The 27,608-nt window shown below is 53.9% G+C and overlaps 1 protein-coding gene across 4 annotated transcripts; it reads left to right on the plus strand.

Moving 5' to 3' along the window:
- Nucleotides 1–4,888: 4,888 nt before the first annotated feature.
- Nucleotides 4,889–26,725, plus strand: ZBTB47 (zinc finger and BTB domain containing 47). 4 transcript variants are annotated; one of them, XM_087731582.1, is made up of 7 exons: nt 4,889–5,001; nt 5,315–5,381; nt 15,504–16,874; nt 20,240–20,387; nt 20,990–21,105; nt 21,529–21,673; nt 21,826–26,725. In XM_087731582.1, exons 1-7 carry the CDS (start codon nt 4,889–4,891, stop codon nt 22,191–22,193), a joined length of 2,328 nt encoding a protein of 775 aa, XP_087587708.1. In that variant the 3' UTR covers nt 22,194–26,725. The 4 variants fall into 4 exon arrangements, with proteins under 4 accessions (XP_087587708.1, XP_087587683.1, XP_087587700.1 ...); XM_087731557.1 differs by lacking the exon at nt 5,315–5,381 and having other exon boundaries at nt 4,969–5,001; XM_087731574.1 differs by lacking the exon at nt 4,889–5,001 and having other exon boundaries at nt 5,246–5,381.
- Nucleotides 26,726–27,608: the final 883 nt, after the last annotated feature.

Below are 27,608 nucleotides of genomic sequence, written 5' to 3' on the forward strand. Positions count from 1 at the left end.
GCTGATGTCTGTCAACGCCGACACCGCGCAAGGGATGCGAAGATGCTAAAGCCACGCCGAGCCCGGCTGCGCAAAGAGACCCATCACAGCCTCGCCTCGCTCTGGGTTTTGGTACCCAATAAGTATTTTTTGATGTTCAGCAGCAGGGCAGATGTTTGGGCTGTGAATGATATGGGTTAAGGCTCCTCTTTGGTTCACATCCTTGGATTGAGGGCTGAGAATGCAGTGAGGAAAGAAAAAGATGAGAAACCCCCTGCTTTGAGCAAGACATTGAATGATGTGAGTTCTGGAGACCCCTTCCAGCATAAATACATGATCCTATGATTTCTTTTTTAGGGGTAAAATATGCTAAATATTTTGCAGGGAATCTGGAAGCGTGTGGGGGGGATCTCCACCTTCCTCCTCCAAGCAATTTTTCTTTAATACTTGGATCTTCTCATCACTATGCTAGAATTCAAGGGTTGTAAGTAAACTTCCTAATATTGGCATTACCGCGTACAAAATTAAACCTGATTATTACAAAATTGGTAGAAAACAGGACCTGGAATCCAATACAAACTCCTCTGGGAATTAAAACCTGGCTGCTGCTGGACCCAGCAGATACCTGTGGGTGGGCAAGTTACTAGGTGCATGAAAAATACAGAAAATACAAATACAGGAGCTTCACTGGACTTCCCGATGGGTCAGGGTCTTATTTCCAACGTGGATTCCCCTCCCTGCCCCCACCAACCAAAGAGAAAAAGCTATTCCCAGTGGAGTTGTGATCCTTCAAAAGGAAAACACCATCTGACTCGGGATAAGGTGTATTTTGCAGCTTTGGGAGGTGGTGGCTCCCTCTTGGGCAGCGAGATGCCGGGTCAGCCCAGGCTGTGATTTGCAGCGGCGGATGGATGAACTTGGCACACTCCGTCGTGTTTAAGAGTAGAGTAACGACGTCTTCCCCAACTTGGATCACAGCCCTTCCACCATGCAGGGGAGGATAAACACCGGCGCAGCCGCGCTCGCCTGCCGGCAGCTGCCTGCGGGACGGAGACCGTCCTTGGCGCGAAGGTCTGCCTGCACGGGGGCTTCACCCGTGTCCTCAGCTGACCTTTGTGAACCTGATCCCCACGCCGTGATGTGAGGGTGTCACCTGAAACCAGCCAGCCCTGCTTGAATCATCGCTTTTCTTTTTTAATTTATTGTATTTTCCCAGTTTGGAGGTAAAAGTGAGAAATCAAAGGCGGGGGGGGGAGGGGAATTAAAAAAAAAAAAAAAGACTTGGGGTCGACACGAAGCAGCAGTATTTCAGTCATCCTTTGAGAGCTTGTCTATACTCACGCTGTGGGTGTTCTCGTTGCAAACACTAAACGGGAGACGTTTTCCCTTAGTAGGGCAGGCTCCCGCGCCACGGCCCTCCTCGCCTGGCCATAAAAGGGCAGCGTTTTCTGCAGGACCCCCGGGCCCTCCGAAAGCCGACGGGCTTTTGGGAAGGGACCTGCCCTGTTGCATCACGACGCTGCTTGCTTTGGACCTTGCAACCCTCCTGTTAATGTTGCTTTGGCTCATTTTTTTCTTGTGCCTTTTGTTTTGTCTCTCCCCTCCTCCTCTCAGGAGGTTGGAGGGAGAGAGGCCAGAGAGCCTCCAGGAATGTTCTTGCTTTCCCTATTTTTTTTTTTCTTTCTCTCTCTCTTGGCCTGATTTGATCCTTTCTTTTCCATGATCTGTATGCCTGCTCAGAAAACCAGCTGCTGAGTAGAAACCAGTTGCCAAGCCCATGATACATCCCCAAAGGGCTCTCCATGTTCCTCGCCTCCATCCTATGTCCCATGGGTGAGGCCATGGCCACCTGGAGGGCTCTTCCACCTCCTGCTCCACCCAAGCACGCACATGCCCTGACGTGCTGGGGGCTCAGCGCCGGCTCACGAAGGGTGGACGCCAAGGAAGCTCATCTCGCCATCTCCTGGAGCTTCTGAAGCTCATCTCACCGTCCATGGGACTTCCAGCCTACAGAAGATGCTCAGCAGAGCACGTTTGTTGCACTTAAAGCGGTGAAGCCAGCCCAGGCAGGCAGAGCCAGCGAGAGGACATGGTACCACTTTGGAGACACCCTTCCAAGTCTGCTTGGTTCTTCATAGAATCATAGAATCATTTAGGTTGGAAAAGATCCTGAAGATCACCGTTAACCTAACACTGCCAAGTCCACCGTTAAACCATGTCCCTAAGCGCCACATCTATGTGTCTTAAATACCTCCAGGCTCTTGCGTGGGTCCTCACAAACTCAAATCTGTCTGAGCTATTACAGGGTATCAGCTTTCTTCTTGTCCCTTGTCCTTGCTGATGCTTCTCTCGGGGAAGACTGAAGCTGTGGAAATGCAAATTGCAATATCAGGGATCAGTTATACCAAGGGAATATGAAACTCTCCTGCTTTCCCTAGATGTTTTCCAGTCCCTGTATTGTTGTGGCTGGTCCTTCATTTTAAGACCCCTTATGACCTTGTGGAGTTACTGGCTTGCTATCTCATGACCCAGCAAGAGAAAGGATGAGGGAAAGCTACAGGAGATGGCCCTTTCGTGGGCACCACACTGCTGGAAGGAGGCGGGGAGGAGACCTAACACTTCTCCTGTGTCACCAGGGCCTCCCTCCATGTGCTCTTCATTTACCAGTTTCTCCAGAGCTTCCCTTTTGCTGGAGAACCCGTTCCCTAACAGCAACTGAACCAAACCCTGGACCCCCAGATCCTTCTATGGTGAGCTGGACCCCCATTACTCTATCATTGGTCATTCTCCCCAGTGATATGTCTATGGAAGATATGGCAGAGCCATCTCCCAGGAAGACTTCAGACCTTCCAAATCTTTGCATGAAGGCACCGAGAGCCTGGAGTTACCCCCTTTCAGAAATGCTGGCAGTTGAAGAAAAAAAGCTCCCACGAGAGATCAGATGTCCATGTGCCCCATTAACCTTAACCTGCGCGGAAGCACCCTACGTCTCACCCTGCTTGGCCCTCGTGCGGTGGGATGAGGAGCAGAAGAAGAGGTGGGCTACGTGGGTTAGGACAGCACACAAGACCAACTTGCCTTTCCTACACAGCACAGTCACCAAACCGGGTTGGGTGGGATTTGCTGGGAGCTTCGGGAAGTTGTTTCGGCAAATTCCACGTGAGCCCCTGGGCGGTTATGGCCAACGAAACCACACGTGTTTCATCTCTTCAGAACATCGCTGTATGCACCATCGTCAAATAAAGTGTTTCACCGAAATGTGTCATTAGTTGTGCCCCTTCCAGGACATTTCTCCTTGCGTTGGTGGCAATGGCCAGCAGCTTCTGCCACACCAGGAAGGAAAAAGTGTGGATGGCAAAGGCCAGGTCTCCATGGGAGGGGTGGGCTCGGCATCCCTCAAAAGGCAAGGACCTCATGGTGAGCCCACCAGAGTGGCATCAGGGCTTTGACCATCTCTGCCTGTCCCTGCGGACCTGCGTGCTTCAGAGCTGCGAGGGCTCCAAGCTCTGGAGCTCCCTGGTCCCCTCTGCCACATCCATGATGGTGCCGCAGGGATTTGGGCTCCGGAGCAGAGCTTAAATCCCCGGCTCCCACCTCCAGCCTCATCTCACCCTCACCCCGGCACTGGCTGTGTGTCAGCCGGGTGTTTTCCAGGAGCTTATGTAGCTTTTGGAAAAGTATCCAGGGTAGAAGACTTGCTGACGGGCCAAACACTCATCTCACGAAAAGCTTCCTGATAGGGGAGAGGTGCTGGTGGCATCAGCCAGGATTTTTCCTATAGAGCGGAGCAGGGTTGAGAGCAAGAAAGGGAATTAAAAAAAAAATAAAATATTAAATAAACCCAGCGCAGGCAGGACGTGGCTACGGCGACATTATGCAAAAAGCCGTACACATCTGGAAGAAGTTACTGCGCACGGCAACCAAAGCAGAGTCTAAACAAGTGCAAGACGTTACCACATTTATGTCTGCAAAAGGGAGTGGTTAGGAAAAGGAGAAGAGCCTGGAAGGTGGGATGAAGACGGAGCAGCCCGGGGGCTCCGGGGACGCCCCCAGCCCCGCTGTCGCGTGGCCGATGCCCTTCGGAGCCTTTGTGTTTCTCTGCTTTTAGGGTGGTAGAAGGGAATTCATTTGCCCTTGACATTTTGGATGGCGTCTGCACAAATGGTGGGAGCAGAAGTGGGTCCCGGAGGTGGTCACCATCCCGATGAGCCTCGGTTGGGTGCCTCGTGAGTCTTCTCCTGCCCTGGTGGAGCCCAGTGCCGATGGGCAGAGCTTGTCCTGGTGTGGGAGGCGTGGGAGCGTTGTGGGACCCTGCCTGGTGCCTCCCTGGACATGCTGGGGCTGCTCCAGCTTTCCCCCCTCGGTCCCCAGCATGAGGGTTGTGGGGTGACCCGGCTCCCAGCCGAGGCGGGGGGCGTTGGGATGCTAAAACCCACCCCCCTGCTCAGCCTCGGGGAGACCCAAGCAGCGCTGGGGGCAATATAACGAAGCCCTGCTTTATTTTTTGGGGGGCTGGCTCTGCTCTGCACATCAGGTCCCAGGGCCTGAGGGGTTTTGCAGACCCCCACTCCTAAAACCAAATGTGCCTCTGCCTGTAGAGGTAGAGGGATTCCCCTTTCCTCCCCACAAAAAAAAATCCCTTTTAAAATAAAACATTGGGGGTTTATGCCCCAAAAAAGCCTAACTTTTTTGGGGGGGGACGATGACGACACGCTCTGTGTGCCTCAGTTTCCCCCAGTGGGGTACCGAGGGTGCTCCCGGGGGGATGCCGTACCGCAAACGCGGCTGCAACCCGGCGATGGGGTGGTGATGGGGGGGAGGGGCAAGGGGGGGTGGGGGGGCCCACGCGTGGGCGGTGTGGCGGCTGCGGGAGCCTGTCCCTTTAAAGGGGCAGCCGCGGCCCCATCTGATGCGGCGGCTCCAATCAGCGGCCCTCGGGCTCTTGGCAGCCGGAGCCGCCGCCGCCGCTCCGCATTCCTCCGTCTTCCTAAAAGGGGCTAACATGGCGATGGGCAGGATGAGGTGAAGAAGAGAAGGAGGAGAGAGAGGAAAAGGAAAAAAAAAAAGAAAAGGGGGGAAAAAAAAAGGGGGGAGAAATAGGGGGGAAAAAAAAGGGGGAGGAAAAAAGGAAAAAAGGAAAAGAGGGACGGGGGATGCAAACAGGGCTGGCAGCGGCGGCGCGGTAATTTCCTGCCTCCCCCCCCCCCCCCCCAAAAAGCAAAAAAAAAAAAAAAGCAAAAAAGCCAGCCAAAAAAAAAAAAAAAAAGGAAAAAAAAAAAAAAAGCAACCAACCCAGCAAACCACCCAACCCAACATTTCTTTTTTTTTCATGGAGAGCAAAAACCCCAGGCAAGCGGAGGAGGACCGGGACTCCTTTGCGCGGAGACCTTTGCATCAAAATGGTAGAGCTTTGCAACCCCCCCTTTTCCCTTTTCTCTTCTTTTTTTTTTTTTTTTTTTTTTTTTTTTTTGTTATTTTCCCCTTCCCTCCCCCTTCCCTCCCCCGCTTCCTCGCCCTCCCGGGGCTTTGCTGACTTTGCAACGGCCTCCGAAACTTGCCCAAATCCTTGCAAGGGCGGTGGAGGTGGAGGTGGAAGGAGGTGGCGGGGGGGGGGGGTTTGCATGGGCGAGCCGGCGGCGGGCTGCATCCTGGCGGGGGGGGGGGCACGCGTGGAGGGGCCGCCGTGGGGAGCTGGGGGGGACAGACACCGCCCCCCCCCCCCCCCCCCCCGTGCAATGGCTGTTTGCATTGCCAGCCGCTTTGGGGGGGGGGGGGGTGCGTGGTTCCCCCCCGTGTTGTGGAAGAGGGGGGGAAAGGTTTCGCGTTTGGTCAAAATTGCCCTGAAAATGCTCCCCCCCCCCCCGCACAGGCCCTTTTTTTGCGTGGGGTGTGGGGGGGCGGGGGGGGGGTGGGCTCGCCCTCGCCCCTGCGGTGGCCTGGGGGGGTGGTGCGGGGGGGGTTAGGGGTGCCCGGGGGGGGTTGCAGAGGGGTCTGACCCCCCTGAGGGGGAGCCGTGCGGCCCAGCACCCCCAGGGTCGCGGGGGGCCGCTCCCCCAGCCCCCCCCGCCCCCCTCAGGGCTCCTGCTTGGGGGTGGTGGAGAAAATTTGGGGAGGGGGGGAAACTTTTCGAGCCGCCGGGGTGCCCAGGCCGGAGGATTTGCTGGCGTTGCGGGAGCGCAGGAGCAGCCTGCCGCTTCCTCGGCCCTTTTTTGTTCCCCGGATGACTCCTTCATTTTGCTAATTCCTCATCTTTTCCCCCCTCCCAGGCTCGCTCCTGCCCTACCACAGGGCCCCCCCCTTTTCCCAGGGGGATCTGGGGGATGCTGGGCTCACCCCGATACCCCAAGGAGCGAGGCCGCGAGCGTGGCACAGGGAGGGTGCAGCACCTCACCCCGCTTCGGGTTTGCAGAGGGATTTTCCATGCGCGCTCTTAAAAAATAATAGTAATAACAGCCGTTGCACCGGGAGCCTTGCAGCCGGGGCTCTCGCCTGCGGTAGTGACCTATTTTAGCGGTCGGTGGACTTTTGGAGGGGTTAGTTTGACTTGCAGAGGGCAGGCCTGAGCCGGGAAGATGCACGGGCAATCCCTTGGGATGCGCCGTGCCCGAGGACTGTGGTTCCCGGTACCCTGGTGCCTTCCTCATCCCTAAAAGTCTGGGGTTGTGATTGCCCCAGCGATGGTTCCGTGCCCGGAGTAACACCCTGGGAGGCGTTCGAGCGGCTTTTCGGAAAGGGGAAGAAAGTACAAGCTTTGGAAAAAATCAAAAAGCAACGCTGCCCCTGCACGCGGGATGATGGCCGGGATGCTGGGCTGGGGCTCAGCACCCCCCGGCCCCGATATCGGGGGTAACCGGAGCCGGGTTTGGGTTCGTGCCGGCCGGCCACGCTCGGCCTGCGAAATTCCTCCTGGCGTTAAATTGGCAGCTGAAACCGCCCCTGCATCCCCTCCGGAGGGAGATGCTGGTGGAGACCTCCCCGAGTGGGACCGGGAGAGGCACCGGGGTGGTTTTCGCGAGCGTTTCGTGCCCCGAGGTGAGGATGGAGATGCCCGGAGCCCACCCGAGTGGGCAGCGCAGCGAGGAAGAAGGGGAAAAGTTGGGAATTAAACCTTTCCTCCACACCCAGCCTCAGCAAGAACCAGAGGAAAATTTGCTTTACGGAGCAAAAATCCTCCTTGGAAAGATATTAAGGGATTTATTTTTTTTTTTTTTTATTTTTTTTTATGGATCTGGGGTGAAACCTTGCTGGGTGCAAACGTTTCAGCTCTGACCACGGAGTTTCCCCGAGGATGCCGGCTGGGCTAAACACCGCACCAGGGGCTTTGCTGGAGCGGCCAGAGGGTCCCCTTCGCTGCCCGGCTTGGTGTCACGGCGGAGCTTTGTTCTCCCCGTGAGGAATTAACGGCGCGTTAGGTTATTACCAGGCAAACGCCGGAGTCGGGTGAGATAAACGGCCTTGTATTTCTGTCTCACGTCTGGAGGAGAGGCATGTCAGCCCCTTCATAAAAATAACCCGCTGCTGCCTTTGGAGATGTCTTCTTTGTAAAAGGGAGGGAGAAGCGGGAGGTTGCCTGCGAGTCGATTAAATGTTGGTTGTTTTTAAGATGCAGATTTTTCTGTTTAAGGAAAAATAGGGAGAAACCTTTTGCGGATGAACTGAATGTGTCAACACATCAGAGGGTCTTTGAAGGTCTCGGAGGAATGGCTGATTTCCCCATCTTCCCTCCTTGCTCCGGCTGGAGGAGAAAACTAAGGGTTCTCCCGCGCTGCTGCGTTTAAGCCTTTTTAGATGGGGACGTGGCAACAGCCGTGACAAAGTGCTCTCCGGGAAGAGCAAGAGCTGAAGTTTTTATTTTGCTGCCACATTTGCGTGGCCCTGAAAAAGGGGATCCCCAGGTCCCCTGCGTGGTTTGTATCCTAGATGTCCCCTGAGATCCCGTGGCATCTGTGGTCCCTGAAAGGCTGGAGGAGCTGATGGCGGTGGGGAGGACGAGCTCAGGGCCAGGCTCTGCGCCACCTGCCCCTAATTTTTCCTCTCTTATTTCTAAACGAAATGCATTGCGTTGCTGGAGCGGTATTTGCAGGGCAGGGCTGGCCCCGTTGCGTTTCCCACGTGGGGACACCTGAGGGCTTGTCCCCGTGTCCTTCAGGGCTGCTGTCCCCTCTTCTGCCCACCTCAGTGCTTCGGCTGCCTCTCCTGACGGTGAAACCTGGGATGACTTTGGATATGGGGAAAGACTGGCCGTGGCGGTGCAGATATGGTGGGTAGAGGACTTAATTACAATAAATTGTCTTTTTTAATTATTATTTTTATGATTATATCTTTTGCACGGAGCCAGGACGCCCTGTCTGAGTTAAAGCCCTGCTCCCCGAGCTGCTGAATTTGCTGGACAGCCGTGACAAAAATAAGCCATTTTAATGCATGTTCATAAAAGTGTTAGAAGTGTTGGGCAGGAAGGCTGGCTGGACCAGAGGAGCACGGCTGGTGCTTCCCAAAAAGCCCCGGTCAAGGTTGGGTTTAGGATGGAGCTGGAGCTGGGGACCATCCCTGGGGTCAGTGCCAGGGTTTGGAGAGGATGCTCTGGGATGGAAAGCCCTGCCCAGGATGCTGGGAGAGGCTCAGCCTTGGACCTCTCTGGCAATTTTGTGGTCTGGAGTTGGGTTAGAAAGTGCCGTGGTTTTAGGGCCTGATGGGAGCTGGGTTTGGGGCAAACCTTGAAGGTTTCATATCCCATCTTGCTGTTGACCTACCTGGAAGGTCACGGTGGCTTCCCTGGGGATGGACATGGCGGTGCCAGGCAGGAGGATGCTGTCACCTGGTGCCAGCCTAATTCAGCAGCCCGTGGGAGGAGGCTTCGTGCATCCATCCGCCTCGCTTTCCAGGGAGCTCAGCCCCTTCCCGGCCATTGCGTGGCAGCACGTGGGTGTGGGGCCAGCTCGGGGACACGATGGCGTCAGGCTGTGCACAAGCTGTGCGGTGCCTGCCCCGTTGCACCCATCCACGCTCCCTGCACTGAATTTGGGGTCCCTGGGAGTCCTATGAGCCACGGGGGGCTTGGTGCACCGTCTGCCCCGCTGCATCCATCCTTTCCCTTGGTGGCACTGGGGACATCCATAGAGTCTTGAGGAGGGCACGATGCTCGCCGCCTCCCTGGCCTCGCGCGGCTCGCGCCGGGCTGGGCAGCGGTCCGGAGCTGGCCCCTGGTGCAGCCGCTTGGCCGACGGCCCGGCTGGGGAGGTCAGCGTTGGGTTTTGTCCTTGTTTCCTCCCTCAATCTTTCCTCCGCTTGTTTTTCTCGGGCAGGGGAGGGAGGGGGACAGTGGCTTTGCATGTGTGTGTGTGTCCCAGGCTCTTCCACCCCGGCAGTGACTCCGTGGGGGGTCCCGCATCCCCTGGACAGGAGAGCAGCATCCCATCTCGCTGCCTGCGCCCATGCCAGGGCGGCAGCTGGGGACATCTCCATCAGCCGGGTGTCACTAGCTGTGCCAGGCGCTGGCGGGGACCCCACGGCTCCGGCTGCGTTTGGCGTTTGCCAGGAGGATGCCAGCTCTGCCAAAATCCAGCTGCAGTCCCTCGGGGTTTAACCCCAGACCTTGCTACGGGCTTAGCGCAGATCTTGAATTACCCGCAGAGCTTTTGCACCACGTGTTGGGTCTGGCTGCACCCAAAGAAACCCCTTTTGGCCCTGACCGAGGGGACGAGGACAGACGGACGGGTGCATCCAGCCTGGCTTCAGTGCCTCTGCTCTCCCACTGGAGCAGAGGGACTGGGGCTTGTCCTGGGCTGAAAATAATGCGGCGTTGGGCTGAAGCCTCGGTATTTTTGCAGCAGGGATGCTGTGTTGCGCAGGGGATGGTGCTCACCTTGGCGCGTGTTGGGATGGACACTGAGGTTACTGAGCCGATCTCAGGGCTTGGCGAAGCCCTCCGCCATCGCCCTTGGTGGAACAGAGGGATGGTGTCCCCAGTGCCATCACGGTGGTGGTGGCATCCCCTGGGAGCAGCTTTGCAGCATTGCCTCACTGGACCGGTTTGGGGATGGGGGGGTGATGGCGGGGTTGGCCTGTCCGTCCATCCGTGGAAAGCATCATTGTAGCTTTGCAGCTGTGCGTGTGAAAGAAAAGGAGAAACACCCAGAGCGGCTGGCAGGGTTTAAAAAATTTAAAAAATAGAAATTAGAAAGCAACCGGCCATTAACCCTCTGTGGGCTGTGCTGCTGGGAAGCCAGCACCTGCTCCCAATGGGGCGAAGCCTTGTGTTGCTCATCCCACCTCGTCCCCCCTCTCTTCCCGAGCCATGGGTGGCTGTGGCGCTTGCAAGAAAAGCCCGAATGAACCTTTTTGCCGTTTGCAGAGGCGGCTCCCCAGCTGCCAGGGGACAGGGGTGGGGGAAGGATTTGTCCCCATTCCATTGCGCTGAGGATGGTCCCACTGGGCCTGGCGCTGCTGCCGGCTTCCCAGGCTGCTCCCTGGAAAAGCATCTTTGAGCTGAAGCCTGTAAATGCTGGATGCTATTAAAAAATAAAATAAAAAAAAAAACAACCAAAGGGGAGGAAAAAAAAAAGCCTGCGAAGCATCTGACTGTCCTCCAGCTGGGCTGCCGCTCTTCTTCACTTGTTTTTCAGGGTGCCTGACACCCCAGGGTGGGATGGGTTCTGGGAGCATCGCTGAGCCCCTTCCCCTTGCTTTCCTCTCCCTGGAGCCTGTATATGGCTCTATTTTTGGCAGCCTCAAGCCTTTTAGAGGGCACATAGGGGAAATGACCATTTTAGATGGTGTCACCACCATCCTAAAGGATGTGGCCATCCCCGGCCTCCGCAGCTGGGATGGGACCATCCCTGGCGAGCGCCTGGTCCAGCCCTGGCAGCATCCCGGCGGTGGGCGCTTGCGGCCGTGCCGGCCGGCGCCTTGCCAGGCGGGGCTGCGGCCGAGCTATTGTTTTCCCTTCCTGCTTGTTTTTCCGGACAACCCTCCCCTAATTAAATAAAAACACCCGTCGGAGAAGCGAACGAACCCCGTGTCCCGTGCCGTGGGAGGGCGAAGCACTCGCGGGAGAGGTCCCTGGGGAGGGGGGTGATGAGCAAGCAAAGCGGTGAAGGTAGGCGATAGGCGAGGGAAGGGTGTGTTGGGATGTGTTTTACCCCACTGCCAGGTTTCCATGCATGGCCATGGTCCAAAACTGGGTAGTTTTGGCGATGTATGGGATGTGTACGGTCCAGGCAGCTCTGCTGGTTCTGGGGTGGTTTCATCCCGGTGCATCCCAGTTTCAGGAGTCATGGGAAGATGTGGGCATCACATCATCCTTAAAAAAAACGCCCATGTGTCCTCAAAACTATGGAGAAAAGGCTGAAGGTCTCATCCAAGGGTCTTGAAAGCAGAGGGCAAATTATAGGGGATTAAGGATTAAAACCCAAAGCGTGGATCTTTTTGGAATTTCTAACGATACGCCTGTGTATCATTTCAATTAATCTGTAAAAATAGGGTTTTAATGCTGTTTCTTTCTTTAGCAAAAGTCAAGCTGTGGCATGAAATAGTTTCAACCAAGTTCTTTCTCCCTGAAATGCAGCGGTGTTCAAACTGAGAATAGGATGCGGGCTTTTTTCTAGAGGAGCAAGTGCAAACGTTGTATTCAGCTGCTTATTAAAGCACTTTTCCTTAATGCAATTTAATACTGAAGGTCAACGGTAGATGTTTCAGTGGTTGCGAATGATACTGAAAAGCAGATTGCTGTTTTTCATGGGAGTTTTGGGGTTGAAAAATTTTAAGGAAATCCCCAAATTTTGTGCTGAATGAAAACTGGTTTGCAGGCAGCTGATCTAACCGCTCTGCCTGGCGAGAAGTGGGGACTTAAATTTGCTTTTTATGCAGCAAAACCCTGTCTGTGTGCTATTAGGGGAGAGAGGTACTCGTGGTCCTCGGTGCTCTGGTGATGAGGGCGATAGATGTGGCTATAAATAAAGAGAGGCCGGTGAATGTCAGAGATGGTCTTCTGGGGGGGCTGCAAATATGAGTATTTAAATATATCCGGGGTGACCTGAACTACCGGTCCCTCAGGGGGGTTTGTTGCTGCAGGAGCATTTAGGGATCCGGCTCTTAATACCTGCTAAGATAAATAGCATTTTATCTTAGCACAGGGATTTAAATCCAGCAGCAGCCACCTTTGCAGGGAGGTGATCGGGTGTTGGTGTGGCTGTTTAGGGAAACTGAGGCACGCGGGGGGATGCGGGTGGAAGGGGAGAGGGGCCATTCTCAGACTCCATCTCCTGTAGTGGGGTTTTTGGTGGCTGCCTCGGTCCAGTGAGCATCCGCATCTGCTCCAGCCGCCGTTCCTATGTCACTTGTATGTCTTCCTCACATCCCCCGCCGTCAGGGCTCGGCTGACCCGCATCCCTCCGTCCTCCTCACCCCGAGCATCCTCCCGGTCCTCCGGCCACCCTCCTGCCCCGCCGGCCGTTTCGGGACAGGGCTTTGGCAGCGCCGCTTGAAAATGTTCTTAAAATAGAGCCGGAGGGCAGCGTCAGGGCGGGGAGGGCTGTCTGGAGGCGCTGCCGTCCCCTCGGGGTGGGGACTTTGTGGCCATGCTGCTTTCGAATAATTTTTACGGGTTTTTTCTTGGTGCTGACCATGCCAGGGCCCTGCTTGGAGGTTAGGAGTGCATGGAGGGGGTTGGCGGTTTTGGGGTTCGCTCCGGTTTGATGCACCCAGCAAGCACCCCAAATCCAGGCTGGGGATGGGGATGGGATGGGTGACCTGCTCCTGTGGTGCCACGTTGGGCTGCTCGTGGGACCAAACTGACCCAGAGGGCCAAGGTGGTGATGGTGGAAAAGAGCAAAACTGTGATTTTTTTTTTTTAAAGAAGTATTTTTAAAAATATTTAAAAAAAAATGTATTTTTCAAATTTTTTTTAATATATATATATTTAAAATTTTTGTGGTTTTCTGGGGGGGAAGGGTAATGGATTTAACCCTCCCATTAATCCGGATTAATTGGGCTTCTCTGCTCCGATGGGGTTGCAGGGACGCGAGCTGCCGGAGGGGTATTTTGGGGCAAGTTGGGGTCTTTCTTGGGATCTCACCCTGGTGGGCGCCTCTCGGCTTGGCTGGGGCTCCGGCTCCGGGCGAGCTTACGAAAAGCATCTGATAGCAATAAAGAGCAAAAACCTCCCGCTGACAAGCCTGGGCTGAAGTCACCGACGGGACGCGGCCAAGACACGCATTGTCCTCGCTGCTGCTGGGACTGATTAGAGCCGCCTGGCAAGCCCCGGCGCTGGGTGAGGGGTCAGCCCCTTTTGCCAAAAAACCTCGATCCGGAGAAAAAAAAAAACCAGCTTTTGTTTTCCAGGCTGGGCTGTGCAGAGGCGATGCCACCCAGCAGACCCAATTCCCCCTGTTTTGCACCCATTTCTCCACGGCTGTGGCAGTGCCAAGCTTGGAGCATCCTATACGGGGAGCGAGGTGAGGTGGATCCCAGGAGGAAAAACCTGAATTTAATTTTTTTTTCATAGCGAAAGCAAAGCAGGAGAGTCCCTGGCAAAGAGCAAACCGCTCCGCTGAAAGCTTGCTGTCTCCTCGGCGTTCGATATTTATAATATCATTATTTATTTTCTATGCGCTCGGGGGGGCTGAGCCATCCGAGTTCGTCTCATCGAAATGTCCTTGGCAGTCGTGAGGCTTAGAAAACGGGGGGGTGAGTGGATGTTCCAGCTGGGATGCAGCGTTTTATAACCTACAGATATAAAGAGAGTTTATGTACTTATGTATTTATATATTTTTTTATATATAAAGAGTTTAAATATATATAAATGAATATATAAAATATTAAAAAAATATTTTAAAAAAGTAAATATATATCAAACCCCCTCTTTTACTACCTCTTTGCCCAGTCCAGGCTGCAGAGCCAAGAGTTTGGAGAAGAGCTGTTTTTCCCCTGTTTTCCCCGGGTGCGAGCGTTTGCTGGGGCTCTCTGGGGCCATCGGGATGAAGCTGGTGACCCCATTGGTTGGGTGGATTGGTTGCGGAGCAGAAATTCAGTGAAAATGAAAAATTTTGGCAGGGAGGGGGAAGGGGTTTTTTTGTCTGTTGAGAAAACAGGGAAGAAAGCGCCCTTTTTTATTATTTAAACATTTTTGTCTGTGTGTGCTTTTGCCTTTGGCTCACTAAAAAAAAAAAAGACAAACAAAACATGTCTTGCTGGAATTCATGTGTTGATCAAGAGCTGCCATTTGTCCCAGAAAAGATGGGAGCTGAGAAACTCTTTCTGGAGCGGGAGGTGCAGGAGAAACCCAGCAGGTTGAAGCCTCCATCTCCGCTGCTGTTCTGCACCACGTCCTTGGTCACATCCCGCAACGGGGGGGAAAGAGGGCGTTACCGTGGCCGGATCCGTCTCCATCCATGAATTGGATGTTCAGCACAGAAAGCCAAAGGGAGGCAGGGGGAAAGCGGATATCCCACCTGCTTTTAATGCAGGGCATGGGATTTAGGGTGTGGGATATCCCTTGCATTTGGGATGCAGCTGGCAAACCCATCCTGGGGCTCATGAGAGGTGACGAACGTCCAAGGATGGTCTGCACCACGCAAAATACATGTGAGCTAAATTAAATATCCAGCAAATGCAGCCTGGGGAGTGCTGGCAGTTGCAGTATTTCTTAGCCTGGGGATGCTGCTCCCTGATTTGAATTTTTCCAGGTAGTGCCTTTCCCCAGGCGATTTAAAATGGGCATTAAAAAAGCGCATAAATCATCCTGGTGAATCCAGCTAGTGAGTTAGCTGCTAACGTGAGTCAGAGCACGCGGCGTAATTCGGCAAATATTAGGGGATATTGCGTTTTATGTAATTATCTTGTAGAAGCAGGGAGGTTTAAAATCCTAATTTCCTTCTATTTAGGGGGTTAAATCTCAGCTGGTGCCTAAAATTGGCTTCCTGTGTGGGGCAAATGTCCCCCAGGGTCTCCATCTGGTTCAGGAGGTCAAGGCATCCCCTCTCCTGCACGACATCTTCTCCACACGAGCATGGACAGCTGAGCCAGGCTTTGGACCTCCTTGGTGGTGGGATGGCCATGGTACCTCCTGCCCAGGCTGAAGGGATGTGACTGGGTGCTCGTGTGGCCTTGGCCTGTCCTTTCATTGGGCTTTCTCCTCCTTGGTTGAATCTCCTGGACTCACGGTGGTGGCGGAGCTTCTTGGTTGGTGTTTCCAAGCTGGGCCTGGTGGTGAAGCTTTTTGGTGTTTTGAAGCTGAGTCTAGTGGTGGAGCTTTTCGGTTGGCATCTCCAAGCTGGGGCTGGTGGTGGAGCTTCTTGGTTGGCATCTCCACGCTGGGTTGGGTGGTGGAGCTTCTTGGTTGGCATCTCCAAGCTGGGGCTGGTGGTGGAGCTTCTTGGTTGGCATCTCCAAGCTGGGGCTGGCAGTGGAGCTTCTCAGTTGGCTTCTCTGACTTGGAATGCATGGACAGGGACGGGTGGCATGGCCGGGCGGGTGTTTTCCTGTGGAAAGAGCCCTCCTGAGTGGTTTTATTTCCTTCCTCCCCACAGCTGATAGTCGAAAAAACGACTGACTACCCTTCGGCTGAGTACTCCCTGGTGGAGGATGTAGCCCTCCACTTCACGTGTTTGATGGACAGACTGAACGAGCAGCGCCTCTTTCAGCCGGACCTGTGCGACGTGGACATCGTGCTGGTGCAGCACAAGAGCATCTTCCCGGCGCACAAGGGGGTCCTGGCGGCCTATAGCCAATTCTTCCACTCCCTCTTCACCCAAAACAAGCAGCTGCAGCGCGTCGAGCTCTCGCTGGAGGCCCTCACCTCTCAGGGCCTCCAGCAGATCCTCAACTTCATCTACACCTCCAAGCTCCTCGTCAACTCCTGTAATGTGCAGGACGTGCTGAACGCGGCCGCCGTGCTGCAGATGAACAACATCGCCTCCTCCTGCCAGGACCTTCTTGACACCCGTTCGCTCAGCCTGGCTGCCGACATGGCCCTGCCTGCTGAGGGCTGCGCCGGACCCCCACCCTACTACTGCGAGATCAAGCAGGAGGTGGATGCCCCTCATCCCAAGATCTATGCCCGGGAGGGCAATGACCCCTACTCAGTGCGGGTGGAGGATGGAGCAGGTGGTGGGACGCTTCCCCCTGGTCCAGCCAAGCAGTACTACAAGGAGGAGAAGGATGGTGGTCCAGGCGCCGTCTGTAAGATGGAAGGTGAAGAGTCCGAGGAGGACCTGGACAGCCAGGGCTCGTACAACCGGGAGCAGATCATCGTGGAGGTGAACCTCAACAACCAGACCCTCAATGTCTCCAAGGGCATGGAGGGGAAGGCGGCTGCCAGCGAGGCGGCTGTGATGGGGCGGCCTGACGGTGATGGGCACGAAACGGAGGAGGATGGGGAGGAGGAGAATGAGGAAGGGGAGGAGGAGGAAGAAGAGGAGGAGGACGCAGAGGTGGGCGAGGAGGAGGAGGAAGAACACAGCGAGGAGGAAGACCTGGAGGAGACAACGGAAGAAGAGGACGATGACGATGATGATGAAGATGCATCAGAGGTGAAAAGGGAAAAAGGTGGGCAGCCTCGCAGAGGCAGCCGGGCATCCAAAGCCACCAAACCTGCCATGGCAACCAGGTCCCAAGAGATGGCCAAGGTGGAAGAGGAGGAGGAGGAGGAAGAGGAAGGCCAACGCGGAAGGAAGAGGAAAAAGGAGCAGGATGGTTTGGGCCAAAAGGTGAAGCTGGAGGAGAAGCAGCACTACCCGTGCAAGAAGTGCCCCCGGGTCTTCAACAACCGCTGGTACCTGGAGAAGCACATGAACGTCACGCACAGCCGCATGCAGATCTGCGACAAGTGCGGCAAACGCTTCCTGCTCGAGAGCGAGCTGCTCCTGCACCACCAGACCGACTGCGAGAAGAACATCCAGGTGAGCCAGCCCCAGGGACATCCCACCAGGGGATGGACATCCCACCAGGGATGGACATTCCACCATGAGGGGAACAGCCCACCAAGGGGTGGGGCATCCCACTGGGGATGGACATCCCACCAAGGTGGGGATGTCCCACCAAAGGAGGAGCATCCCACCATGATGAGACATCCCAATGGGGGAGGACATCCCACCCACCAGGGAGGACATCCCACCCAGCTACACTATGGGATGGGCTTAGGCTCAAATGATATTTTTGACGTTGTGGGTGGCACATGGCAGGCGGGAGGGAACCTTGCTTCACCCGTGACTCGTATTCAGGCTCAGGAGGGTCCCACAGAGGCATGGGACTGGAGGATTTTTGCCGGGGGACTGTGGCTTCCCCTTGGCCAGCTGGGTGGAAACATGGAGTAATTTTTGAGGAGTAATTTTTCTTTGAGTTTATTCAGTTAATCTGGATAAAACATTGTGAGCCCCTGACAGAGACACACTCCAGCTGTTGCCGCCCAGGCTGAAACCAGTTTAGCTTAATTCAAAGATTTGCTGACATGAGTTAAAATGATTTTAATCTGTGTTTTGTGCTCTTTAGCTTGCATATTAGCAAATTTCCGAACGCATTTGACATCCACGTGTGGCTCAGGCTCCATGTATCCTTTGCCTAACGCTAACGAGATCCTCATCTGTGTTTGCAAATCGACTCCAGTAAATCAGTGCAGTTTTGGGGGGATAGGTAGGCATCCCATCGGAGCAGCAGACATGTGCGTTCCTGCAGACCCCTCCAACCCATCTCCGAATCCCCAACGAGCTGTTTTGCATGACACTGCCACTAATAATTAAAAACCCAACAACTTCTAGAGAGCTTCACCCATCATCCTTCCCACCACGACCGGATTTTAAATGATCTTGCAGCTCTCCTAGATGAAGGTAACGCAACTCAAGCACTCTGGAGCCCTTTGCTGATGGCTCCCCAAATAAAATGAGCGATGAAGCAGATCTCGGCGTTAGGGCGTGTGGGGAATGCGGAGGCAGGAGCGGTCTCAGCTCAAGTGGGTGAAGGAGCCGCTGCCCGCGCTGGCTCTTTGGTGCATCTTCCTGAAAAATTCACAGCCCTGAGGTTGATTTTTTTTTTGGATGCTTTTTCCCAGAATGGATGAGTGTAGCTCCGATACCTGCGTGGTGGTGGCTGTTTTGGAGCCTATCGTAAAGCCTGTGCAATTAAAAATGGGTTTTCCCAGAATATTTCTTCAGGCTCATCTGCTTTCCTGATGGATAACATGTGGCTGTCACCTCATTGCTTTTTGTTTTTTTTCCCCCCCTTTTTATTCCTTTTCCAGGTCATTTCTGAATAGGATGAGCCGCAACTGCCCGTGCGGTGACCTCCCTCCGCGGAAAACGTGGATCATTACCTCTCACGTAGTTGAGTGTTTTTAATTTTACAAATAGCCAAATTCACTCCATTTGCTCTGATAATATGGAATAATTTTATCAATATACTATGGAATTATAGCTGGATGGAAAAGCAATTTTTTTTTTTTTTACTCTGTATCTATAATGGACAGTCTTTATTACTTGTTTTTTAACCTGATCCATGGAGGGTCCATCACTCTTAGCCCATTCAGGTCTGCTGCTTTCTTTTGCTGCTTTGTCCCCAGATTTCATCCATGATGCTTTAGGTGTTAGGCTTCATCTCCCTCCCTGTGATCGTTTTCCATCACCGTCCATGGCCCTGTGCCCTCCATAGCAGGCTTCCTGCTTCCGCCATCTGAAAAACAATTCATCCTTTGCTTTATCAGGTTGTTTCTCAAACTTTTCTTTTGGCCAGCTTCAGTATGGTTTTCCTCTTAACCTGCAAGAATTTATCTTCTCTTTTTTTTTTCCCTTGTTTGGTCGTTACTTCCACATTTTTGAGTGATGATTTTTTGCAGTAACTGAGGACACAGGGCTGAGCCCTCCAGGGTGCTTGGTCCCAGCCCGGGAGCTTTCCTACATCTGCTGCTTTCCCTCTACCTTTAATTTTAAAATTCCCCTGCAGCCTCTTTTCATTTTAAGTGGAGAAAATGGATATTGATGTGGCTTTGATAACAGGCTCTGGTCCTGAATTTGTCTGGAAATGTCTCTTAAAGCAGAAGTAAAACTGTCCTGATCCATGGAAGTATTTACTTAGGAACAGTGAAACTCAGAGAACTACTCATGTTGATATTCAAGCATGGCAAGATGAAGATGACGGGTGTTGGGAATGCCTCTCTGACCCTAATTTTGCCTCCCAGCCACCTAGATATAAATATATATAGCAAGATACTGTGACTACATGGCATAATGGAATATTTTCCACGGTATCACAGCCTCATTCAGTGCAAAATCTGTTTGAAGCCCATCAACAAGCATCTGTTCCTCTGGGTAGGAGAAGGTGGAGGCTGTGCTGTCTGCACTGCTTCAAGCCCTGCTGGGAAATCCCCCCTGGGCTTACTGGTACCACTCAGCTGTGCTGTTGCTAGATGCCTCCAAGGCATGAATTATTTTCTCAATTCACCTGCGAGGAGAAGGGATGATCTTATCCCTGTTGGCCAAGAGGAAGATGAGTCATGGGGAGATGAAGGGGAAGGAGTGTCCCTTGGCTCCTGGCAGGGTCCTTGGCTGGCTGCTGCCAGCTGTACCCATGCTCCCGCAATGGTTTCCCGTGCGGACCTCGCTCTCCTGTCTTTCCCTGAGCACTGAACTGATCTCATGCTGAAGTTGGAGCTTTTCCTGGGAACTCTCCAAGAAACATTGAACTGGGAGCTGAAACAAATCTCTACCATAACTTCTCAGGGGAGCCTTTGCAGATCATGTTGTTCTGCTTGTGCTGATGGACTGGTTTGGGGTCTGTTTTGGTCCATTGGGATATGTTTGGAAAACTCATTTATTGGTAAAGTAGCCATAATATCTGCTGAAGACTTGAAGTTGCACTGCCCTGGCTTGGGCTTCTCCTTGTTCCTATATTCTTTACAGCCTTCTAATGCACAGAGGGTTGGGTTATTTTTTTTATGTAATGGCTTCATTGTGTGCAGAATGAAATTCTCAGTTGGGAATAGGGCCTTGGTGTTTATGCAAGTCCTAATACATTCGTTGATGGAGATGCCACGTCTTTCCCTGGAAAGTCATTGTCCCTTCCTCATCCGATGGACAGAAATTTGAGTTTTGGAGGTTTTGAAGTGACAAGGTCTGTAGCAGACTTGCTGGTCGTTATGATTTTTGATATCTTAGCTGTAGGTTTCATAGTGGCGTTCCCTTTCAATGGGTGAAGCTGATAGCCTGGTAAAATGAAAATGCTGGGGGTGCCTGGGCACGTTTCCCCGCTTCCCTACCCATCCCCTCTTTCCTTGCAGTGTGTGACGTGTGGGAAGGGGTTCAAGAAGCTCTGGTCCCTCCACGAGCACAACAAGATCGTCCATGGCTATGCAGAGAAGAAGTTCTCCTGCGAGATCTGCGAGAAGAAGTTCTACACCATGGCCCATGTGCGCAAACACATGGTTGGTGAGTGTGGGAGGCGCCGGTGCCACGGGGAGGTCTCATTAGGGGTGCTCATCCATCGTTTTGGCAATGAAGGGTGGTTTTTTTGTCACTGTTATGTTGGGAGTTTAGGGCAGGGCTTACTGTTGGGTGAGCTTTCTCACATCAATGCAGGGACCTTGAAATCTGGCCCAGTATTTAATGCTGAGCGTATGTCTGCTCAGTGCTGGGTTTGGAGCAATCAGGCACAGCGCTGGGGAGGCTCATTTATTTTATTTAACCAGAAAAAAAGACCTCAGAAGTGATCAAAGAAGAGTTTGAAGTGTAACCATCCTTCTCTTGTAAAAGAGGACCAGACTGTGCTAGTGCTGAATTTTGAAAAGCAAATTGCAGATGGCAATGGCAGTCAAGTCCCTGGGGCTTGCAGGCACCAAAGAGATCAAAAAAAAGGGGCGTTTTGGCAGGCAATTAGAGGAATACCTGATACGTTGCTGCCGCGCACCTTCCTGAGATGGCTTTGGGTTTGCTGGGGTTGGGCGCTGGCGCTGGGAGCGGCAGCTGGGACTTGGGGAGATGGATGCTCGGGGTGCGGGGAGGGCGCCTGACCCTGCTCCTCTCCGCTTCAGCTCACACCAAGGACATGCCATTCACCTGCGAGACCTGTGGGAAGTCCTTCAAGCGCAGCATGTCCCTCAAGGTCCATTCGCTCCAGCACTCTGGGGAAAAGCCTTTTAAATGCGAGGTAAGGTTCTGTGTGTCGTCCCCCTGCTGCGTCCTCTCAAATGGGCACAAACCCACTGATCTGGGGAAAGATCTTCCACTTCTCGGGGCTTCGCCTGTGCTTTCTGCCAGTGCAGCTGTAGGGATGCTCCCCCCTCTCCCAAACCTTCCATCCCCTCCTGGTTTGAGGGTCCCACCAACCCTATGATGAAACTGGTGACCAACGCCAGGATCTCTCTGTCCAGCGCCTGGACCTTGCATCCCACCCCAAGCCCATCCAGCCTGCAAACCTGGCTGAGTATGTCCCAAAAAGGCTATTTATTTGGGTTCTTTTATGGGGCGGGAAAATGATTTCTGCGTGGCTCCGACATGCTGGTGATTTGGTGGGGATGTGGGGGGTGTTTTGGGTGCTTATCAACAGCTTATCCCCCTCTCGCCCCTGTAGAACTGCAACGAGCGCTTCCAGTACAAGTACCAGCTGCGCTCCCACATGAGCATCCACATCGGCCACAAGCAGTTCATGTGCCAGTGGTGCGGCAAGGACTTCAACATGAAGCAGTACTTCGATGAGCACATGAAGACGCACACAGGTGAGAGCTCCTCGCCTTGCCCCCAGCCTCTGCGGGTGGGCACCCTGGGGGGAAGAGCAATGGGATGGGGGTACTGTCTTTGGGTGGATGGCAGATGGGGTTTTGGGGATGGTCCAGCTATCGGCTTCTCATCCATCTTCCCCCGTCCTTAGGTGAGAAGCCCTACATCTGTGAGATCTGCGGGAAGAGCTTCACCAGCCGCCCCAACATGAAGCGGCATCGCCGGACCCATACGGGCGAGAAGCCGTACCCTTGTGACGTCTGCGGCCAACGCTTCCGCTTCTCCAACATGCTCAAAGCCCACAAGGAGAAATGTTTCCGCGTCAGCAACCCCTTGGCTTCGGACACGGCTGCCCCCCAACCTGCTGCCAGCCCGGCTCCGCTGGCCCCCGGCCCCAGCATCTCCCCTCTGCCCCTGCCGCTGCTTCATCCCCTTCCACAGACCCTCCCTCCTCCTCCTCACCTACCGCCACCCCCTCCCCTGTTTCCCGCAGGGAGGATAAATTCGAACAACAACTAGGTGCCCCCCACCCCGGCCATGCGCCCGCATGGACTGCTCTGCCCTTCGGGAACGCCTCCCCCCGGGGAGCCAAGGCTTCGCTTGCTCTCTACCCCCCTTCCTCCTCCTTTTGGGGTTGTTTTGGGGTTTTTTTAGCTTTTTCTCACCCGTCATTCTCCGTGGAGAAGGGGGAGCAGGAGGAGGCCCCCCCCCGCAAGGAGTGTGGATGTTGGGGGTGGGGGGGAACCGCCATCCGTCCATAAGGGTGTAGGTAAAAGGCGTTGCTCTCTGTTTCATCTTCCCGCTCATCGGCTTCATCTTCGTGCTTGGAGGAGCAGGATGCCGTGCCGTCCGAGGTTGAGCTCGCCGGTGTCGTGTGCCCGCTCGCTAGCCAAATGAATGCCTGCCGGCACTTTGATATTTATAATAAGCCGGAATCTAGCTAGTGGTGCTTGAATCCCTGTACTGTAAAGCTGGTCTTTCAATTCAGGCTCTTTTCCCAAGAGGTTAAGAGGTGGGCACCTCAGAGGAGGCCCTGCCAGTCCCGTCTGCCGGCCCTGGTGGCCTGCAGCGAGCGAGCAGATGTCCCCGTTGGAAAGCCGTCAGCCCGCTCTCGTTAGCAGCCCTCGCCGTGGCTTCCTTCCCTGCGACAGGTTTTCCTCCTCGATAGGTGAAAGCACAAACACTGGCGCTGCATCTCGGGACATTGGCAGCTCGCTGCTGGTTCATTTTTGGGGTGCCCTAAGGGAGCTGGGCGCTGGTGTGCCCTTTCTGCGAATCCCAGCAGCAGCCGGGCTCCTGGGGATGCTCTGGAGTCGGCAAAGTGTCCCTGGGAGAGCTCAGACGGCCTCGGGACTGGTGGGAGGGTGGCTCCGTGGCAGCCCGGGACGGAGGAGCAGGACGCCACCGTTTTTCGGCAGAATCAGCCCAGAATAGTGCCTTAACAATTTGAACAAACCCCTGACCGATGGGTGAGCTCCAGGTTGGGTCCCATTGCAAGGTTTAGAGCTAAAGCAAGACCGCGTTCAGCCTGATGACGATGTCCCATCCTCCAGTTTGTTGCCTGCGTCGCTCTCCCAAGCTTTACCTGTCCCCATGGGGTTGGCAGCCATTGACCTGCCCTGGCTTGGGGGGACCAGAGGGGACCAGTGAGGGCTGTGATTGGTTTGGTGATGCCCCACGGCGTTGGTTAGCGCTTCTCTGACCATGTTGTGCTTGTTGAAGTTGAGCTGGTTTTCGGCTTCACTTGTTTAGGCTGGCTTCATGCCGGCAGAGGAGGAGGAGGAGAAGAGGAAGGCTTTGCTGTTACATTTTTGTTGGATGCTGGGGTCCAACCTGGGTTTCTCGCTGTTGTGCTCTGCCCTGGGGTGTTGTGCGTTGGCCTGACCGTGGCTGTGTGGTCTCCCTGCCCAGGGAAGTGTCCTCTTTGGGGTCAGGGAGAGCTGGGAGTGCTGCAAGGGCTGCAGAGCATCCAGCACAGGCAGAGAGGTGCTGGCCAAGAGGTGGGGTGCATTGCAGTTGATGCCTTGCTCCCAAGGCCAGCACTGTGGATGCGTGCGGATGTGGGTCAGGTCACAGAGGAGGTGGTGAGCAGGGCTGTCGGTAGGCAAGAAGGAAGAGAGGACGTTGAGCAGGCTGCAGGAGCCCTTTCCCATCTGCACCTCGGTCTGGGCGATAGCGGGATACTGGGGACAGTGAGCCATATCTGGCTCTGCAAGAAGTCTTGGTGCTTCATCTCCTGGACCAAATCAGCAAAGCACTTGGGCAGCGTTGAGGCTGTCCCTGCAGAGCCAGGAGGATTCAGCCATGTGCTCGGGAGCTTTGCTGACTGGGGACGTGCAGGAGTGTTAGCCTGATAGGGACGGGACAGGGGAGCACCCGCTGTTCTCCTGAGTGATGGTTTAGGTGACCGATGTCCCCTCCTACTGAGTGGTGTTCCCCATGCCTGATGTCTCTTGGAAAGCTGGCTGCTCTTGTGGGTGTTAGCATGTTGTAGCAACAAATTGCTTTTCATCCTCACGTTGGCTGGGATCCTGTGGACTGCATTGCAGTCAGTACCAGTGATCTCACCCTCATCTCCATCTGCTTTGAGCAAAGGGAGGATGCTATGGCAGAGCTGCCTCGCCGTATTAACCTTCTCAGATATAGGTACCAAAGGCTTCTCCGCTCTCCTTCCTCCATGACCCTGGGGCTTATTGTGATGGTGCAAAGCCTTCTCAAACACAGGCCTGTGAGGGATGTGGGCACTCAGCTCTTGGGGCCATTGGCTTTCTAAAGGGACCATGACCCAAACTGGAAGATGATTGCTTTAGAGGAGCCTTCAGTAATACCCTTGGAGGTGGTGGAGGGCCTCAGTAGAGTAGAGCCCATCCCCTCGGGCTCCCTTGCATTTCTTTCCCCTCACACGTCCTTGACATGGGATGGGAGTACTGCACCCCGAGGAGGACTCACCTTGCCTGTAGGATCTGCTGTGATGGAGCCTGTCAGCCTGCCTGGCTGGTAGACTTCTCCCCGCAGGCAAACCCCCATGCCAACATGTGCTCCCTTGTACCTGGAGGTGGCTTTGCCTGTCCCTGCCCCAGTTCATCCTCTCCTGGTGAGGACCTGTCCTGCTTGGACATCACTGCCAGATGAGAGCTCCTCGTTGAGGCTAGAAGCCCAGCGGAAAGCCCAGCAACTGATCCCAGCCCAGTCCAATCCCCTTCGAGAGCCTGCCCGGAGAGCCACTTGGAGACGTCGAGATGTGACCATGCACACAGCACTTTGGAGAACCAGATCCCTGCTGCTCCCTCCCCTCTCCAAGGCCTGGGCAGTTCCCAGGAGTCCTACATGGCCTCCAAGCCCTTTTGTCTACACCCTTACTCGGCCCCGATGTCTCTTCATGTCTGGTTTTCGTTAACGTACTAAGAGCTCAAACGAGTCGCTCCCGCAGTGTCTCGTCCCGCATCCATCCCAGTCGGCCCCGTTGGCACCCATTGGGTTAGACGAGGTGGGAGATGGGGGAGTTGGGTTTGTTGTTTTCAAGCTTTTTATATTTTATTTTAATTTTTTTTTAAATATTTTTTGTTTAACTCTTGCACCTTAATCTCTCACATCCCTTCTTCAGCAGACCGCAAGGGTGGAGAGGGGCTTGTTTTCCATTACACAGTTCATGAATATGCCGCAACGCAACGTTCAGCTGACAACTCTGCCCACACACCAACCCCAGACCTCTCCGGGTTTGAATTTTTTTTTCCCCTTTCATTTGAACTCTGGGGAGGGAGGGAGGGAGTCGTGTGGGGAGGGTCATTTTTGGTTTATATATCCCAGGAGCCTGGTAGCACAGACCAGTTAGCCTCATAATGTCCATGAGGCATGGCTGGCCCTTCGGACCACAGCCATAACCCCAGCGTGGTGGGAAGGTGATGGATGGATGGACGGCCGGCGGGTGGGAACGGCTGTGACAGTGCAATAGAGATGAGCATCCGCTGCTAGACAATTCCACTGATTAAACTCTTGGTTTGCCCGAAGTTGAGAGGGAAGGACGGACAGACAGACGCCCTTTGTTCACACGGACGGAGAGAGCTTCCCCACATGCAGCCCTGCCTAGTGACACGTAACCACGTCGGGAGAAGGGTCGAACATGCAAAGGAAGAAAATAATAATTAAAAAAAAGGAAAAAATAGGAATAAGAACAACCTCAGTAGCATGGAACTTGAAGGAAATGAATGAAACCCCAAGCACTTGCCTCAAAACTAGTTTCTCATGCCTGATGTTCGGCTCTGTATTATTTTATGGCATTCAGTATCGGTTGCCCAAACATGCCAAGTTAAGAGTGTATCGGTGGCTCTACTAGTGTGAACAAACTAAACGAAGCACTTTATTCTGTATAGATAAGGGAAGGCGGGAGGGGAGGGGAAGCTTGGATGCTTTTCGGAAGCGTCTTAAGTAACGTTCTAGGAAATGTATTATTATTATTACTTTTTTTTTTATGACCATGTGTAATCAATATATGTTTATCTTTAACTCCAAGTACAGCAGATACTCTCTTTGGGATGGTGTGATGAGGGGGATGCTGAGACGGTCGGGTTAGTGCATCCGCATGGGGCCAGCTGGGGCCAGTCATTGCCTACCGCAGGAACGGGCGAGTCTTGCTTTGTTGACGGCCCCGTTGGCCAGTGTCCAGGAGGTCCCAAGAGGTGCATCAAAGCTGCCTTCCAGGGCACAGCTCACAGTCAGCCTTGGCACCAAGAGCCCAACATGCATCCCCATCCCGAGCCACCTTCTGCCTGGGGGTGCTGGGGCTGCTCTCTGGGCCACCCACGAGCAAGACAAGTCATGGTAGGCTGTTTTGGGTTGTCCCTAGAGGCCGGGTCTTTGGCCATGCTTTGAAACCTTCTTTTGGCTTTTCACCAAGGCACGTCAGGGGTCGCTGAGCTCTGAAAGCGGTGAGAGGTCAGAATTGGGCCTTTCCACTGCGTTCTCCCAGTCTTGGAAGTGTTAATGACTGTTACCAAAGAGGTTGCAAGTGGAAGGACTGAATCAATAAACGATTTGTCTTTTATAAAAGAAAACCTAAAGCTCCACCACTTTCTTTGTTACCGTAGTTTTGCTGTTTCTTTCTTTTTTTTTTTTTTAAAAGTCTCTTTTCAGGCAATTGTGTGAGAAGCCAGAGCCCAGCAGGATGGGCTTCCCATGGCGTGTTCACTGCTACCATTGCTTCACACATATAGCCTTTGCGTTGGGTTTGGTGGGAGGTGTGCACATGTGTGTGAGACAACTGGACTGCTGTGGGGCCAACAAAAAATAGCTTTTCAGGGAAGGGTGATGAGTGGATGGAAGAAGGGGCTTGGTGAGGGCTGAGCTCCTGGGTTCTACTGGCTCCATGAGATTTGTGTGAGCTGTGAGCTATGAGCTGGGGCTCCCTGAGCTCCTCTGTAAGCAGTGGAGAAACCAAGGAGCCCATCCAAAAGCACCAAGTGCCTTTATTGATGTAAAATGGAGCAGTGGGAACCTCGCCAGCTAACGTCAGCACTGATCTTGGGAAGCTAATGGAAGAAGAGATTATTTTCCCCCACCCTTGGGATGTACATACTCCTTTGCTGCTGGCATTGGCCGGAGAAGATACCCGCAGGGGACCTGTGCCGCTGGAACTGTGTGCACCTGAGCTGAGAAAACGCCGGGCAGTGAGGAGTGATGCCTTTCTGAGTATCCATGTTGGCATTTCTTATCTGTGATTGCCTTTGGACTGAAGCAGCCTCTTGGCAAGGTGGTGGTGAACATCTCCGGGCCAGACTTTCACTTGGTGTTGTGCAACTTTGCTGCCTTCCTTGGGCCAATGCTGATTTGCACACATTGAGATTTGGCCGTCGTTGCTCAAGTGATGGGATATTTCAAGCTCTTCTGGGTCCTTTTGTACAACAGCCATTTTTTTCTTTTATGGTTTCTTGCCCTGTG

Source organism: Nipponia nippon, unplaced genomic scaffold (genome assembly GCF_047370975.1).
Source record: "Nipponia nippon isolate SJK-2023a ecotype South Korea unplaced genomic scaffold, ASM4737097v1 scaffold_1, whole genome shotgun sequence".
Lineage (NCBI taxonomy): Eukaryota > Metazoa > Chordata > Aves > Pelecaniformes > Threskiornithidae > Nipponia > Nipponia nippon.

Excerpts from the sequence above, each read along its gene's own strand:
- ZBTB47 (XM_087731582.1), top strand. The coding sequence starts at position 4,889 with ATGCGGCGGCTCCAATCAGCGGCCCTCGGGCTCTTGGCAGCCGGAGCC. Across the intron at positions 16,875-20,239 it reads ACTGCGAGAAGAACATCCAG|TGTGTGACGTGTGGGAAGGG; the intron begins GTGAGCCAGCCC and ends CTTTCCTTGCAG. Across the intron at positions 20,388-20,989 it reads TGTGCGCAAACACATGGTTG|CTCACACCAAGGACATGCCA; the intron begins GTGAGTGTGGGA and ends TCTCCGCTTCAG.